This window comes from Pelophylax lessonae (assembly GCF_965119305.1).
Source record: "Pelophylax lessonae genome assembly, contig: HAP1_SCAFFOLD_151, whole genome shotgun sequence".
Taxonomy (NCBI): domain Eukaryota; kingdom Metazoa; phylum Chordata; class Amphibia; order Anura; family Ranidae; genus Pelophylax; species Pelophylax lessonae.
The window spans coordinates 246,433-261,542 of record NW_028120133.1 but is presented as its reverse complement, the minus strand read 5'-3'; the positions used below and the strand labels follow the sequence as shown (position 1 = coordinate 261,542).

The following is a 15,110-nucleotide window of genomic DNA, read 5'->3' as shown; positions in this document are numbered from 1 at the left end:
GGGAACAAACACCACCGGACCAGCATTGGGAACAAACACCACCAGACCAACATTGGGAGCAAACACCACCAGACCAGCATTGAGAACAAACACCACCGGACCAGCATTGGGAACAAACACCACCGGACCAGCATTGGGAACAAACACCACCGGACCAACATTGGGAACAAACAGCACCGGACCAGCATTGGGAACAAACACCACCGGACCAGCATTGGGAACAAACACCACTAGACCAGCATTGGGAACAAAGACCACCGGACCAGCATTGAGAACAAACACCACCGGACCAGCATTGGGAACAAACACCACCAGACCAGCACTGGGAACAAACACCACCAGACCAGCACTGGGAACAAACACCACCAGACCAGCATTGGGAACAAACACCACCAGACCATCATTGGGAACAAACACCACCGGACCATCATTGGGAACAAACACCACCGGACCAGCATTGGGAACAAACACCACCAGACCAACATTGGGAGCAAACACCACCAGACCAGCATTGAGAACAAACACCACACCAGACCAGCACTGGGAACAAACACCACCGGACCAGCATTGGGAACAAACACCACCAGACCAGCATTGGGAACAAACACCACCAGACCAGCATTGGGAACAAACACCACCAGACCAGCATTGGGAACAAACACCACACCAGACCAGCACTGGGAACAAACACCACCGGACCAGCACTGGGAACAAACACCACCAGACCAGCATTGGGAACAAACACCACCAGACCAGCATTGGGAACAAACACCACCAGACCAACAGTGGGAGCAAACACCACCAGACCAGCATTGAGAACAAACACCACCGGACCAGCATTGGGAACAAACACCACCGGACCAGCATTGGGAACAAACACCACCAGACCAACATTGGGAGCAAACACCACCAGACCAGCATTGAGAACAAACACCACCGGACCAGCATTGGGAACAAACACCACCGGACCAGCATTGGGAACAAACACCACCGGACCAACATTGGGAACAAACACCACCAGACCAGCATTGGGAACAAACACCACCAGACCAGCATTGGGAGCAAACACCACCAGACCAACATTGAGAACAAACACCACCAGACCAGCATTGAGAACAAACACCACCGGACCAGCATTGAGAACAAACCCCACCAGACCAGCATTGGGAACAAACACCACCGGACCAGCATTGAGAACAAACACCACCGGACCAGCATTGGGAACAAACACCACCAGACCAGCATTGGGAACAAACACCACCAGACCAGCATTGGGAACAAACACCACCAGACCAGCATTGAGAACAAACACCACCAGACCATCATTGGGAACAAACTCCACCGGACCAGCATTGGGAACAAACACCACCAGACCATCATTGGGAACAAACACCACCAGACCAACATTGGGAACAAACACCACCAGACCAACATTGGGAACAAACACCACCAGACCAGCATTGGGAACAAACACCACCGGACCATCATTGGGAACAAACACCACCAGACCAACATTGGGAACAAACACCACCAGACCATCATTGGGAACAAACACCACCGGACCATCATTGGGAACAAACACCACCGGACCAGCATTGGGAACAAACACCACCAGACCAACATTGGGAGCAAACACCACCAGACCAGCATTGAGAACAAACACCACACCAGACCAGCACTGGGAACAAACACCACCGGACCAGCACTGGGAACAAACACCACCAGACCAGCATTGGGAACAAACACCACCAGACCAGCATTGGGAACAAACACCACCAGACCATCATTGGGAACAAACACCACCAGACCATCATTGGGAACAAACACCACCAGACCATCATTGGGAACAAACACCACCAGACCAGCATTGAGAACAAACACCACCGGACCAGCATTGGGAACAAACACCACCAGACCAACATTGGGAGCAAACACCACCAGACCAGCATTGAGAACAAACACCACCGGACCAGCAATGGGAACAAACACCACCAGACCAACATTGGGAGCAAACACCACCAGACCAACATTGGGAGCAAACACCACCAGACCAGCATTGAGAACAAACACCACCGGACCAGCATTGGGAACAAACACCACCGGACCAGCATTGGGAACAAACACCACCGGACCAACATTGGGAACAAACACCACCAGACCAGCATTGGGAACAAACACCACCAGACCAGCATTGGGAACAAACACCACCGGACCAGCATTGGGAACAAACACCACCGGACCAGCATTGGGAACAAACACCACCAGACCAACATTGGGAGCAAACACCACCAGACCAGCATTGAGAACAAACACCACCGGACCAGCATTGGGAACAAACACCACCGGACCAGCATTGGGAACAAACACCACCGGACCAACATTGGGAACAAACAGCACCGGACCAGCATTGGGAACAAACACCACCGGACCAGCATTGGGAACAAACACCACTAGACCAGCATTGGGAACAAAGACCACCGGACCAGCATTGAGAACAAACACCACCGGACCAGCATTGGGAACAAACACCACCAGACCAGCACTGGGAACAAACACCACCAGACCAGCACTGGGAACAAACACCACCAGACCAGCATTGGGAACAAACACCACCAGACCATCATTGGGAACAAACACCACCGGACCATCATTGGGAACAAACACCACCGGACCAGCATTGGGAACAAACACCACCAGACCAACATTGGGAGCAAACACCACCAGACCAGCATTGAGAACAAACACCACACCAGACCAGCACTGGGAACAAACACCACCGGACCAGCATTGGGAACAAACACCACCAGACCAGCATTGGGAACAAACACCACCAGACCAGCATTGGGAACAAACACCACCAGACCAGCATTGGGAACAAACACCACACCAGACCAGCACTGGGAACAAACACCACCGGACCAGCACTGGGAACAAACACCACCAGACCAGCATTGGGAACAAACACCACCAGACCAGCATTGGGAACAAACACCACCAGACCAACATTGGGAGCAAACACCACCAGACCAGCATTGAGAACAAACACCACCGGACCAGCATTGGGAACAAACACCACCGGACCAGCATTGGGAACAAACACCACCAGACCAACATTGGGAGCAAACACCACCAGACCAGCATTGAGAACAAACACCACCGGACCAGCATTGGGAACAAACACCACCGGACCAGCATTGGGAACAAACACCACCGGACCAACATTGGGAACAAACACCACCAGACCAGCATTGGGAACAAACACCACCAGACCAGCATTGGGAGCAAACACCACCAGACCAACATTGAGAACAAACACCACCAGACCAGCATTGAGAACAAACACCACCGGACCAGCATTGAGAACAAACCCCACCAGACCAGCATTGGGAACAAACACCACCGGACCAGCATTGAGAACAAACACCACCGGACCAGCATTGGGAACAAACACCACCAGACCAGCATTGGGAACAAACACCACCAGACCAGCATTGGGAACAAACACCACCAGACCAGCATTGAGAACAAACACCACCGGACCATCATTGGGAACAAACACCACCGGACCAGCATTGGGAACAAACACCACCAGACCATCATTGGGAACAAACACCACCAGACCAACATTGGGAACAAACACCACCAGACCAACATTGGGAACAAACACCACCAGACCAGCATTGGGAACAAACACCACCGGACCATCATTGGGAACAAACACCACCAGACCAACATTGGGAACAAACACCACCAGACCATCATTGGGAACAAACACCACCGGACCATCATTGGGAACAAACACCACCGGACCAGCATTGGGAACAAACACCACCAGACCAACATTGGGAGCAAACACCACCAGACCAGCATTGAGAACAAACACCACACCAGACCAGCACTGGGAACAAACACCACCGGACCAGCACTGGGAACAAACACCACCAGACCAGCATTGGGAACAAACACCACCAGACCAGCATTGGGAACAAACACCACCGGACCAGCATTGGGAACAAACACCACTAGACCAGCATTGGGAACAAAGACCACCGGACCAGCATTGAGAACAAACACCACCGGACCAGCATTGGGAACAAACACCACCAGACCAGCACTGGGAACAAACACCACCAGACCAGCACTGGGAACAAACACCACCAGACCAGCATTGGGAACAAACACCACCAGACCATCATTGGGAACAAACACCACCGGACCATCATTGGGAACAAACACCACCGGACCAGCATTGGGAACAAACACCACCAGACCAACATTGGGAGCAAACACCACCAGACCAGCATTGAGAACAAACACCACACCAGACCAGCACTGGGAACAAACACCACCGGACCAGCATTGGGAACAAACACCACCAGACCAGCATTGGGAACAAACACCACCAGACCAGCATTGGGAACAAACACCACCAGACCAGCATTGGGAACAAACACCACACCAGACCAGCACTGGGAACAAACACCACCGGACCAGCACTGGGAACAAACACCACCAGACCAGCATTGGGAACAAACACCACCAGACCAGCATTGGGAACAAACACCACCAGACCAACATTGGGAGCAAACACCACCAGACCAGCATTGAGAACAAACACCACCGGACCAGCATTGGGAACAAACACCACCAGACCAACATTGGGAACAAACACCACCAGACCATCATTGGGAACAAACACCACCAGACCAGCATTGGGAACAAACACCACCAGACCAGCATTGGGAACAAACACCACCAGACCAACATTGGGAGCAAACACCACCAGACCAGCATTGAGAACAAACACCACCGGACCAGCATTGGGAACAAACACCACCAGACCAACATTGGGAGCAAACACCACCAGACCAGCATTGAGAACAAACACCACCGGACCAGCATTGGGAACAAACACCACCGGACCAGCATTGGGAACAAACACCACCGGACCAACATTGGGAACAAACAGCACCGGACCAGCATTGGGAACAAACACCACCGGACCAGCATTGGGAACAAACACCACTAGACCAGCATTGGGAACAAAGACCACCGGACCAGCATTGAGAACAAACACCACCGGACCAGCATTGGGAACAAACACCACCAGACCAGCACTGGGAACAAACACCACCAGACCAGCACTGGGAACAAACACCACCAGACCAGCATTGGGAACAAACACCACCAGACCATCATTGGGAACAAACACCACCGGACCATCATTGGGAACAAACACCACCGGACCAGCATTGGGAACAAACACCACCAGACCAACATTGGGAGCAAACACCACCAGACCAGCATTGAGAACAAACACCACACCAGACCAGCACTGGGAACAAACACCACCGGACCAGCATTGGGAACAAACACCACCAGACCAGCATTGGGAACAAACACCACCAGACCAGCATTGGGAACAAACACCACCAGACCAGCATTGGGAACAAACACCACACCAGACCAGCACTGGGAACAAACACCACCGGACCAGCACTGGGAACAAACACCACCAGACCAGCATTGGGAACAAACACCACCAGACCAGCATTGGGAACAAACACCACCAGACCAACATTGGGAGCAAACACCACCAGACCAGCATTGAGAACAAACACCACCGGACCAGCATTGGGAACAAACACCACCGGACCAGCATTGGGAACAAACACCACCAGACCAACATTGGGAGCAAACACCACCAGACCAGCATTGAGAACAAACACCACCGGACCAGCATTGGGAACAAACACCACCGGACCAGCATTGGGAACAAACACCACCGGACCAACATTGGGAACAAACACCACCAGACCAGCATTGGGAACAAACACCACCAGACCAGCATTGGGAGCAAACACCACCAGACCAACATTGAGAACAAACACCACCAGACCAGCATTGAGAACAAACACCACCGGACCAGCATTGAGAACAAACCCCACCAGACCAGCATTGGGAACAAACACCACCGGACCAGCATTGAGAACAAACACCACCGGACCAGCATTGGGAACAAACACCACCGGACCAGCATTGGGAACAAACACCACCGGACCATCATTGGGAACAAACCCCACCAGACCAGCATTGGGAACAAACCCCACCAGACCAGCATTGGGAACAAACACCACCGGACCAGCATTGAGAACAAACACCACCGGACCAGCATTGGGAACAAACACCACCAGACCAGCATTGGGAACAAACACCACCAGACCAGCATTGGGAACAAACACCACCAGACCAGCATTGAGAACAAACACCACCAGACCATCATTGGGAACAAACACCACCGGACCAGCATTGGGAACAAACACCACCAGACCATCATTGGGAACAAACACCACCAGACCAACATTGGGAACAAACACCACCAGACCAGCATTGGGAACAAACACCACCGGACCATCATTGGGAACAAACACCACCAGACCAACATTGGGAACAAACACCACCAGACCAACATTGGGAACAAACACCACCAGACCATCATGGTACTCCAGAAAATGTTTATGGTCTCATACTCACTGTAATTCCTCTATGTTGCTTGTTGGCAGAGCTTCCATCAGATCCCTGAGATGAGGACCCTCCACTTTGTTCCTGGACAGGACCAGTCTCTTCAGGGTTTGGTTCTCTCTAATTCCCAGTGCCAGGTGGGTGCAGGAGCTGTCTGTCAATTCATTATATTCCAATCTGTAGAGGAATTAATAAAAGAGAATCGTAATGTTCAAATCTGAGCTATGAAGAGAGGAAGAAGGAGGACGCTAAGAACACCATTGACCCATCAATCAGATGTAGAGACCTACAGAATTTTCTGACCTGTCCGAGTTCTATCCTCCTGACACTGTCACCAGATCTGGTTGGATGGGACTCATCTTCTGTCTATGTGCACCTCAAAATTGAATTTCCGATATTAACACACTTTCATAAAAAGTGTTTTTCTTTACACAGAAAAAGTGAGATAAGCTACCAGGAACCTCGCAACAGTCAAATGTTCAACTCCCCACCGTCCAATAAAGGGGCCTGGATATACAGTATATTTATATATAAATATACACTATGTTACCAAAAGTATTGGGACGCCGGCCTTTACACACACATGGACTTTGATGGCCTCCCAGTCTTAGTCTGTAGGGTTCAGTATTGAGTTGGCCCACCCTTTGCAGCTATAACAGCTTCAACTCTTCTGGGAAGGCCGTCCACAAGGTTTAGGAGTGTTTATGGGAATGTTTCACCATTCTTCCAGAAGCGCATTTGTGAGGTCAGGCACTGATGTTGGGGAGAAGGCCTCCGTTCTAATTCATCCTAAAGGTCTTCTATCGAGTTGAGGTCAGGACTCTATGCAGGCCAGTCAAGTTCCTCCACTCCAAACTCGCTCATCCATGTCTTTATGGGCCTTGCTTTGTGCACTGGTGCGCAGTCATGTTATAACAAGAAGGGGCCATCCCCAAACTCCTCCCACAAAGTTCTGAGCATGAAATTGTCCAAAATGTCTTGGCATGCTGAAGCCTTAAGAGTTCCCTTCACTGGAACTAAGGGGCCATCACAACCCCTGAAAACCCAACCCCACACCATAATCCCCCCTCCACCAAATGATTTAGACCAGTGCACAAAGCAAGGTCCATAAAGTCATGGATGAGCGAGTTTGGGGTGGAGGAACTTGACTGGCCTTCACACAAAGCAAGGTCCATAAAGATATGGATGAACGAGTTTGGGGGGGAGGAACTTGACTGGCCTTCACAGAGTCCTGACCTCAACCTGATAGAACACCTATGGGATGAATTAGAGCAGAGACTGCGAGCCAGGCCTTCTCGTCCAACATCAGTGCCTGACCTCACAGATGCCCTTTTGGAAGAATGGTGAAACATTCCCATAGACATAGTTACATAGTTACATAGTTACATAGTTACATAGTTAGTAAGGTTGAAAAAAGACATCAGTCCATCCAGTTCAACCTATGATGCGTGTGTGTGTTTGCTTTTAGCCGTACATTGTATACCCCTGTATGTTGTACATTGTATACCCCTGTATGTTGTACATTGTATACCCCCTGTATGTTGTACATTGTATACCCCTGTATGTTGTACATTGTATACCCCCTGTATGTTGTACATTGTATACCCCTGTATGCTGTACATTGTATACCCCTGTATGTTGTACATTGTATACCCCTGTATGTTGTACATTGTATACCCCCTGTATGTTGTACATTGTATACCCCTGTATGTTGTGGTCTTTAAGGTGTCCATCTAATAGTTTTTTGAAATTATCGATGCTCCCTGCTGATACGACTGCTTGTGGAAGAGAATTCCACATCCTTACCGCTCTTACAGTGAAGAACCCCTTACGCACTTTAAGGTTAAACCGCCTTTCCTCTAGTTTTAGTGAGTGGCCACGTGTCTTATTGTATTCCCTTACTCTAAATAGTTTGTTCCTTATGCTCGGGTCACCAGTACAGTATTTGTACATTGATATCATATCCCCCCCTCAATCGTCTCTTCTCCAGAGAGAATAGGTTCAGTGCTTGTAGTCTTTCCTCATAGCTGATGTCCTCCATTCCCCTAATTATTTTTGTTGCCCTTCTCTGGACTCTCTCCAGTTCCAGCACATCCTTCCTGAGGACCGGTGCCCAGAACTGGACAGCATACTCCAGATGTGGCCGGACCAGAGTCTTGTAGAGCGGGAGAATAATCTCTTTATTTCTGGAGTGAATCCCCCTTTTTATACAACCCAGTATTCTGTTGGCTTTGCTTGCGGCGGCTTGGCATTGCATGCCACTGCCAAGCCTGTTGTCTACCAGTACCCCCAGGTCCTTTTCCATCTTAGACTCACCCAGAGGTTCCCCCCCTAGTGAGTAGCTTGCTTTCTGGTTTCTGGCCCCCAAGTGCATTACTTTACATTTTTCAACATTAAACCTCATCTGCCATGTAGTTGCCCACCCCGTTATTTTGTTCAGGTCTGCTTGCAAGGTTTCCACATCCTGCATAGAAGATATTGGCATGCCTAATTTAGTATCATCTGCAAATACTGAGATTGTACTCGATATCCCCTCCTCTAGATCATTTATGAACAAATTAAACAGGATTGGTCCCAGGACAGAACCCTGGGGGACCCCACTTTCCACACCCGCCCAATCCGAGTACTCCCCATTAATCACCACCCTCTGTACTCTCCCCTGGAGCCAGTTCTCTATCCAGGTACTCACCTTATGGTCCATACCTACCTTCCTTAGTTTGTACAGTAATCGTTTGTGGGGAACGGTGTCAAAGGCCTTTGCAAAGTCCAGATACACCACATCCACAGGCTTACCTTTATCCAGATACACCCCATCCACAGGCCTTCCTTTATCCAGATACACCCCATCCACAGGCCTTCCTTTATCCAGATGCACCACATCCACAGGCTTTCCTTTATCCAGATACACCACATCCACAGGCTTTCCTTTATCCAGATACACCACATCCACAGGCTTTCCTTTATCTAGGTGGCTGCTCACTTCATCGTAGAAGGTTAATAGATTGGTTTGGCAAGAACGATTTTTCATGAATCCATGCTGATTACTACTTATAATACCGTTTTTATTACTAAAGTCTTGTATGTGGTCCCTTAACATCCCCTCCAAAATTTTGCAGACTACAGATGTTAGGCTGACCGGCCTATAGTTACCCGGGATATATCTCGGCCCCTTCTTAAATATTGGTACCACGTTGGCTTTTTTCCAATCAGCTGGCACCATACCCGTCCGTAAACTATCCTTAAAGATCAAGAATAATGTTCTGGCAATCACCTGGCTGAGCTCATTAAGAACCCTCGGGTGCAAGCCATCCGGTCCCGGGGATTTATTTATGTTAAGTTTCTCTAGTTTAGCTCTAAGTCTATCTTCTGTTAACCATGGCGGTATTTCCTGAGGTGTATTATCGGCCCTACAAGCGGGGTTCGTGTAGCCCCCCGATTCTTTTGTGAAGACTGAAGAGAAGAAATTATTTAACACTTCTGCCTTTTCTCTGTCCTCAGTGGCCATATTTCCTTTGTCATCTTTTATGGGGCCAATGTGTTCTGGCCTCGCTTTCTTACTGTTTATATACTTAAAGAACTTCTTGGGGTTCTTTTTACTCTCCTCCGCTATATGTCTCTCGTGTTCTATTTTAGCCGCCCTGATTTCATCTTTACATTTCTTATTACACTCTTTGTAATGCTTAAATGCTGCCAATGACCCCTCAGTCTTGTATTTTTTGAAGGCCTTTTCTTTAGCGCTAATATACATTTTTATGTTGGAGTTTAGCCATCCAGGGTTTATTTTTGCTCTTTTAAATCTATTTCCCTTTGGAATGCACTGGCCAATCCCCTTGTTAAGTATGCTCTTGAAGCACTCCCATTTTTCCTCTGTGTTCTTTGTTTCCAGGGTTCTATCCCAATTGATATTTTCTAGCAGCGAGCGCAGTTTAGGGAAATTGGCTCTTTTGAAATTCAGTGTCCTTATATTACCCCTCTGCTTCCTATAACTGTAATTAATACTGAAACCAATTGACCTATGGTCACTGTTTCCTAAGTTGTCCCGTATTTCTATATCCGTGATCAGGTCTGTATCGTTGGTAATCAGTAGGTCAAGTACCGCATTGTTTCTTGTCGGTGCATTCACCATCTGACCCATAAAATTGTCCTGCAAAATATTTAGGACCTGCCTAGCCTTGGCTGAGTGTGCGGTTCCTTCTGCCCAGTCTATATCTGGATAAACACACTCCTAAACCTTGTGGACACACTCCTAAACCTTGTGGACGGCCTTCCCAGAAGAGTTGAAGCTGTTATAGCTGCAAAGGGTGGGCCAACTCAATATTGAACCCTACAGGCTAAGACTGGGATGCCATTCAAGTTCATGTGTGTGTAAAGCCCGGCGTCCCAATACTTTTGGTAATATCTCTCCCTGAATATTGATGACATCTTGTGGTATTCTTATACTCACTCCAATTCCTCTATCCGGCTTGTTGTCAGAGCCTCCATCAGGTCCCGGAGATGAGGACCCTCCACCCTGTTACTATTCAGGACCAGTCTCCTCAGGGTCTGGTTATCTCTAATCCCCAATGCCAGGTATGAGCAGGAATGGTCTCTCAAGTTATTATATTTCAGTCTGTAGAAGAAGAGAGTCAGAAATTAGTAAAAATAATGTGTTTCTCAGGAATTAATGACTGCTATTTATATTTAACCAGCGCTTTAGATACTGTCCATTCCCATCAGTCCCTGCCCCCAAGGAGCTTACAATCTAAGGCTTCTATCTCACATCACATACTAAGGCCAATTTAGACAGGAGCCAAGTGTGGGAGGAAACGTGCACACTCCATATAGGTGGCGCTCTGGTTACAAGTGTAGCATTTGAGCCGATGACCTTGGTGCTGAAAGGCAGAAGTGCTAACCGCAAAGCCACTCTGTGATCTCTATGATAGGAGTCCAGTCCAGTGCAATATTTCATTTATTTCCCCTAATCAGATTGTAGTAAATATAATACTGACCACCAAGTTCACATTTTGCCTTTACAGGATACCTGACCACACAAGCACCAATAGAAGGAAGAACCACTCAGGTTACATGACTTTCATATCATATCCTTTGTTCTGAGTAGATCTTTCATTTTGTATCTATACAAAATACAATAGAGACTACAGACTCTTGCCGGTCATTCGGAGCTCCTCACCTCACAGAATGCTTCGGGTGCAGTAGGGGAGGAAATAATCCCCTTCTAACTGATGACATAGAAAGGGACTATCCTGGGGAATGAAGATTTGGATGGTACAAGATAGGCGGGGTGGGGTACTCCTAGTTCTGGATACTCCTAGGCTCAGGAATGGGGAGATTTAGGACACCAGGTAGTAAGAACTACAGTATAGGGATTTAGTGGTGAACAGGATCAATATTAGGATAACTGATAAAGCTGCTATGAAGGTAGGCTTTGTTTAAATTATTTTTATTCATTTAAAAAAAAAAAAAGTAGCAAAGACGTTCCCATCATAATCAAAAATCCCAGACAGCATCTGTAAAATAAGCAAAAAAACGTTAGAAAACCATATGGGTTTCATAGACACCACATGGAATACTGGGCCGCAGGGCGGTATTCCAACATGATAACGACCCCAAACACATCTCCAAGATGACCACTGCCTTGCTAAAGAAGCTGAGGGTAAAGGTGATGGACTGGCCAAGCATGTCTCCAGACCTAAACCCTATTGAGCATCTGTGGGGATCCTCAAACAGAAGGTGGAGGAGGGGAAGGTCTCTAACACCCACCAGCTCTGTGATGTCATCATGGAGGAGGGGAAGAGGACCCCAGTGACAACCTGTGAAGCTCTGGTGAACTCCATACCCAAGAGGGTTAAGGCAGTGCTGGAAAATAATGGCGGCCACACAAAATATTGACACTTTGGGCCCAATTTGGAGATTGTCACTTAGGGGTGTACTGACTTTTGTTGCCAGCGGTTTAGACATTAATGGCTGTGTGCAAAAAAGGGGGGGAGGAATAAATGGACTTTGAAGGCACCGTAATAAAAAAACAACACTTTATTTTAGATACGCATTAAGACAGGCCTCCTACGTACCCGTCTCCTCCAGAGAGGGTACAGTAAAAGCATATTACGCAAAGCTTATAATCGTGCCCGCTCTAAAAACAGGGCCGAACTTCTGTATAAACCCAACGTGGCCCCACACCAACCCACTGTTAGACTCATCACTGAGTTTTCGAGTCACCAAGGCTTACTTAGAAGCATTTTGAATAGGCACTGGCACATGCTCGGTGAAGACCCCATTGTCCGCAAACACATTAATCCCACCCCACAGGTGACTTTCAGGCGGACGCGCTCCTTGCGCGATCGCTTGACAAGCAGTTTCTATCAACCGTCTAAAGTGCCCCCCCCCAGGAACAGGGGCACTTTCAGATGCCATCAGTGTGCTTACTGCCCCTGGGTTGCTGAAGGCACCCAATTTTTGTTACCTAATGGAGAGACCCTATTTCCAACATTTCGAGCGGATTGCAATACCCAAGGGGTGATTTATTTAATGTACTGCGACTGTGGGGTCTTCTATGTAGGGAAGACTGTACGCCCACTCAGACGTCGTATTAACGACCATGTATACTGTTCCTCTAAAGGGAAGATGCTTACTCCTGTCACCAGACACTTAGATCTGCACCACAGATTTAATAATCGGTGTGCACATTTTTTTATTCTAGAGGTGATTCCTCAAGACCCTCGGGGAGGCGATTGGAACAGGCGTGTCCTACAACGTGAGGCACTCTGGATTTTACGCCTCAATGCCACCTGCCGCCCGGGGTTGAATGAGGCACAGTCTTTCAAATCTTTTTTGTAATTCTATCATTGTTTTTTCCCCCTCTTTTCCCCTTCCCATCACCCTACCCCCTCCTCCCCCTTTCTGGATTACTCCTGTGATTCATATATGGTTCATTGGACCTGGTGCGCATTTTTTGCGCCCTCATTTTTCGATATATATTTCCTCAGTTTGAAGGTTGTTCCTTCTCATTGCAGAGGCCCATATGGTTGGGCTTCTGCCATGGCTGGAATTTTATGTATTTACTTCTCTGTATTTAACATCATTTATTCATGGATCTGATATTTAATTCAACATATCCCTGTTTTTCTCTTCTTTTTCTTTCTATAGGTGCTGCTGTCATTGGGGGATGTTGTTATGTCCTGGTTCCACTGGGTGGCGCTGCTTCATTGTCAACGGTCTACTCGAGTTTATTAGGTTTCACTGTGCGGCCGGGGAGCCACATTGCAACGCTTCCTTTGGAGGCTTTCGATGTGGCATATGAGCCCATTAGACCTTCGGGCTTCTGGTGGGCTCCTCCCCTCCCACGCCCTGCCAGTCCGGCGTTTCCTACCCTTCTACGCACGGCCATTCGGCGCATGCGTGGGTTGGACGGCCGGGGTCAGACTAACGTCACTTCCGGGTGACTCACTGACCCGGGAACAATTGAGCTATAAAGGAGGCAGATATCCAGCCTCCGTTATGGCGGTCATTCCCCATCCGGGGGTCACTGATCTGTATCTCTGAGGAGCATTTGGAGGACGCGCTGCATGGTAATCTTTATCTCCTTATTTCGCCGCTCTGTCTATTTAAAGTTTTAGTCTAGTTTTTGATTGTATATCTGTTGCTAGCTCTTTTTGCTTTGGAGGAACTGCCTGTTACTTTACCTTATGCCTTATGTCCGGCTATATATGGGACAGGTAAGTATATACTAACTTTAACACCGACATTGGCCACCCTTCACGGCCTCTGTCCTTAGACATTCGGCACTTCCCTCCTGTGATTTTTCCCTGTAGGTATTGGTGCTCCATATATCTAATCTACTTTTCTGATTAGGTTTCATTAACCCTGTGGGTGCTGGTTCTTGTCATTGCTACTATTTATGCTTTCTGCATCTCCATTTTCGTGGGACATTTTCTTGGCTTGGGTATATTGCTATTTGCCGCTATAATTACCCCCTGTTATATCTTTTGGATGCCGTCATCTGCTACTCTAACTGGCCCTATGACATCTCACTCCTTACCACAGGCCTACTCTATATTGTGACTACCTGATTCTCTTTTAATCTGACCATAAGCAGTGCGTGCTCCTCCAGCTACCTCAACAGGTCACCCCTCGTGATTACTAATTACAAGATTGGTTTATTATGCTTCTGGCGCCTACTGGTTGGCTCCAGCAACATCTTCCTATGGGTAGGTATTGTTACCTGACTTATATGATCCTTTATGTCTTGCTACTTTCTCCCTTGTTCCCCATAGTGACCCCTCTACTCCCGAGACCCTTGTATCAGTGACCCATAGCCCACCCAGTTTGACCATGACTGGAGGTGAGTCTACCATCTCCCTTTCCCTCTGTGCCAGCTGTACTATTTTAGATGTTAATCATGAGAACACTCTAGCAATTTGCCAGCTAGTGTTCTAACTGGCGACATGTTAATTGCTTGGACATATTCAACTTGCAACATCAATGTTCATTTTACTGATGGTATGTTGCTATACTAATCCCATTGTATCCTACCACACAGAAGCTATATTCCAAACCGCTCCGGATGAAGTCTGAACACCAGGCGAAACATG

General features: G+C 48.1%; 1 protein-coding gene across 2 annotated transcripts in view; it reads right to left on the bottom strand.

Annotated features, from left to right (window-relative positions):
* LOC309543511 (NACHT, LRR and PYD domains-containing protein 12-like) overlaps positions 1–15,110 on the bottom strand; it is a 113,973-nt gene that overhangs the window by 21,149 nt on the left and 77,714 nt on the right. For both annotated transcript variants that reach the window (XM_082275986.1, XM_082275987.1), the window contains exons 7-8: positions 10,967–11,131; positions 6,535–6,699 (exon numbers count right to left, since the gene is read on the bottom strand). In XM_082275986.1, coding sequence (XP_082132112.1) covers positions 6,535–6,699; positions 10,967–11,131 — 330 coding nt within the window. The remainder of the gene's footprint in view (positions 1–6,534; positions 6,700–10,966; positions 11,132–15,110) is intronic.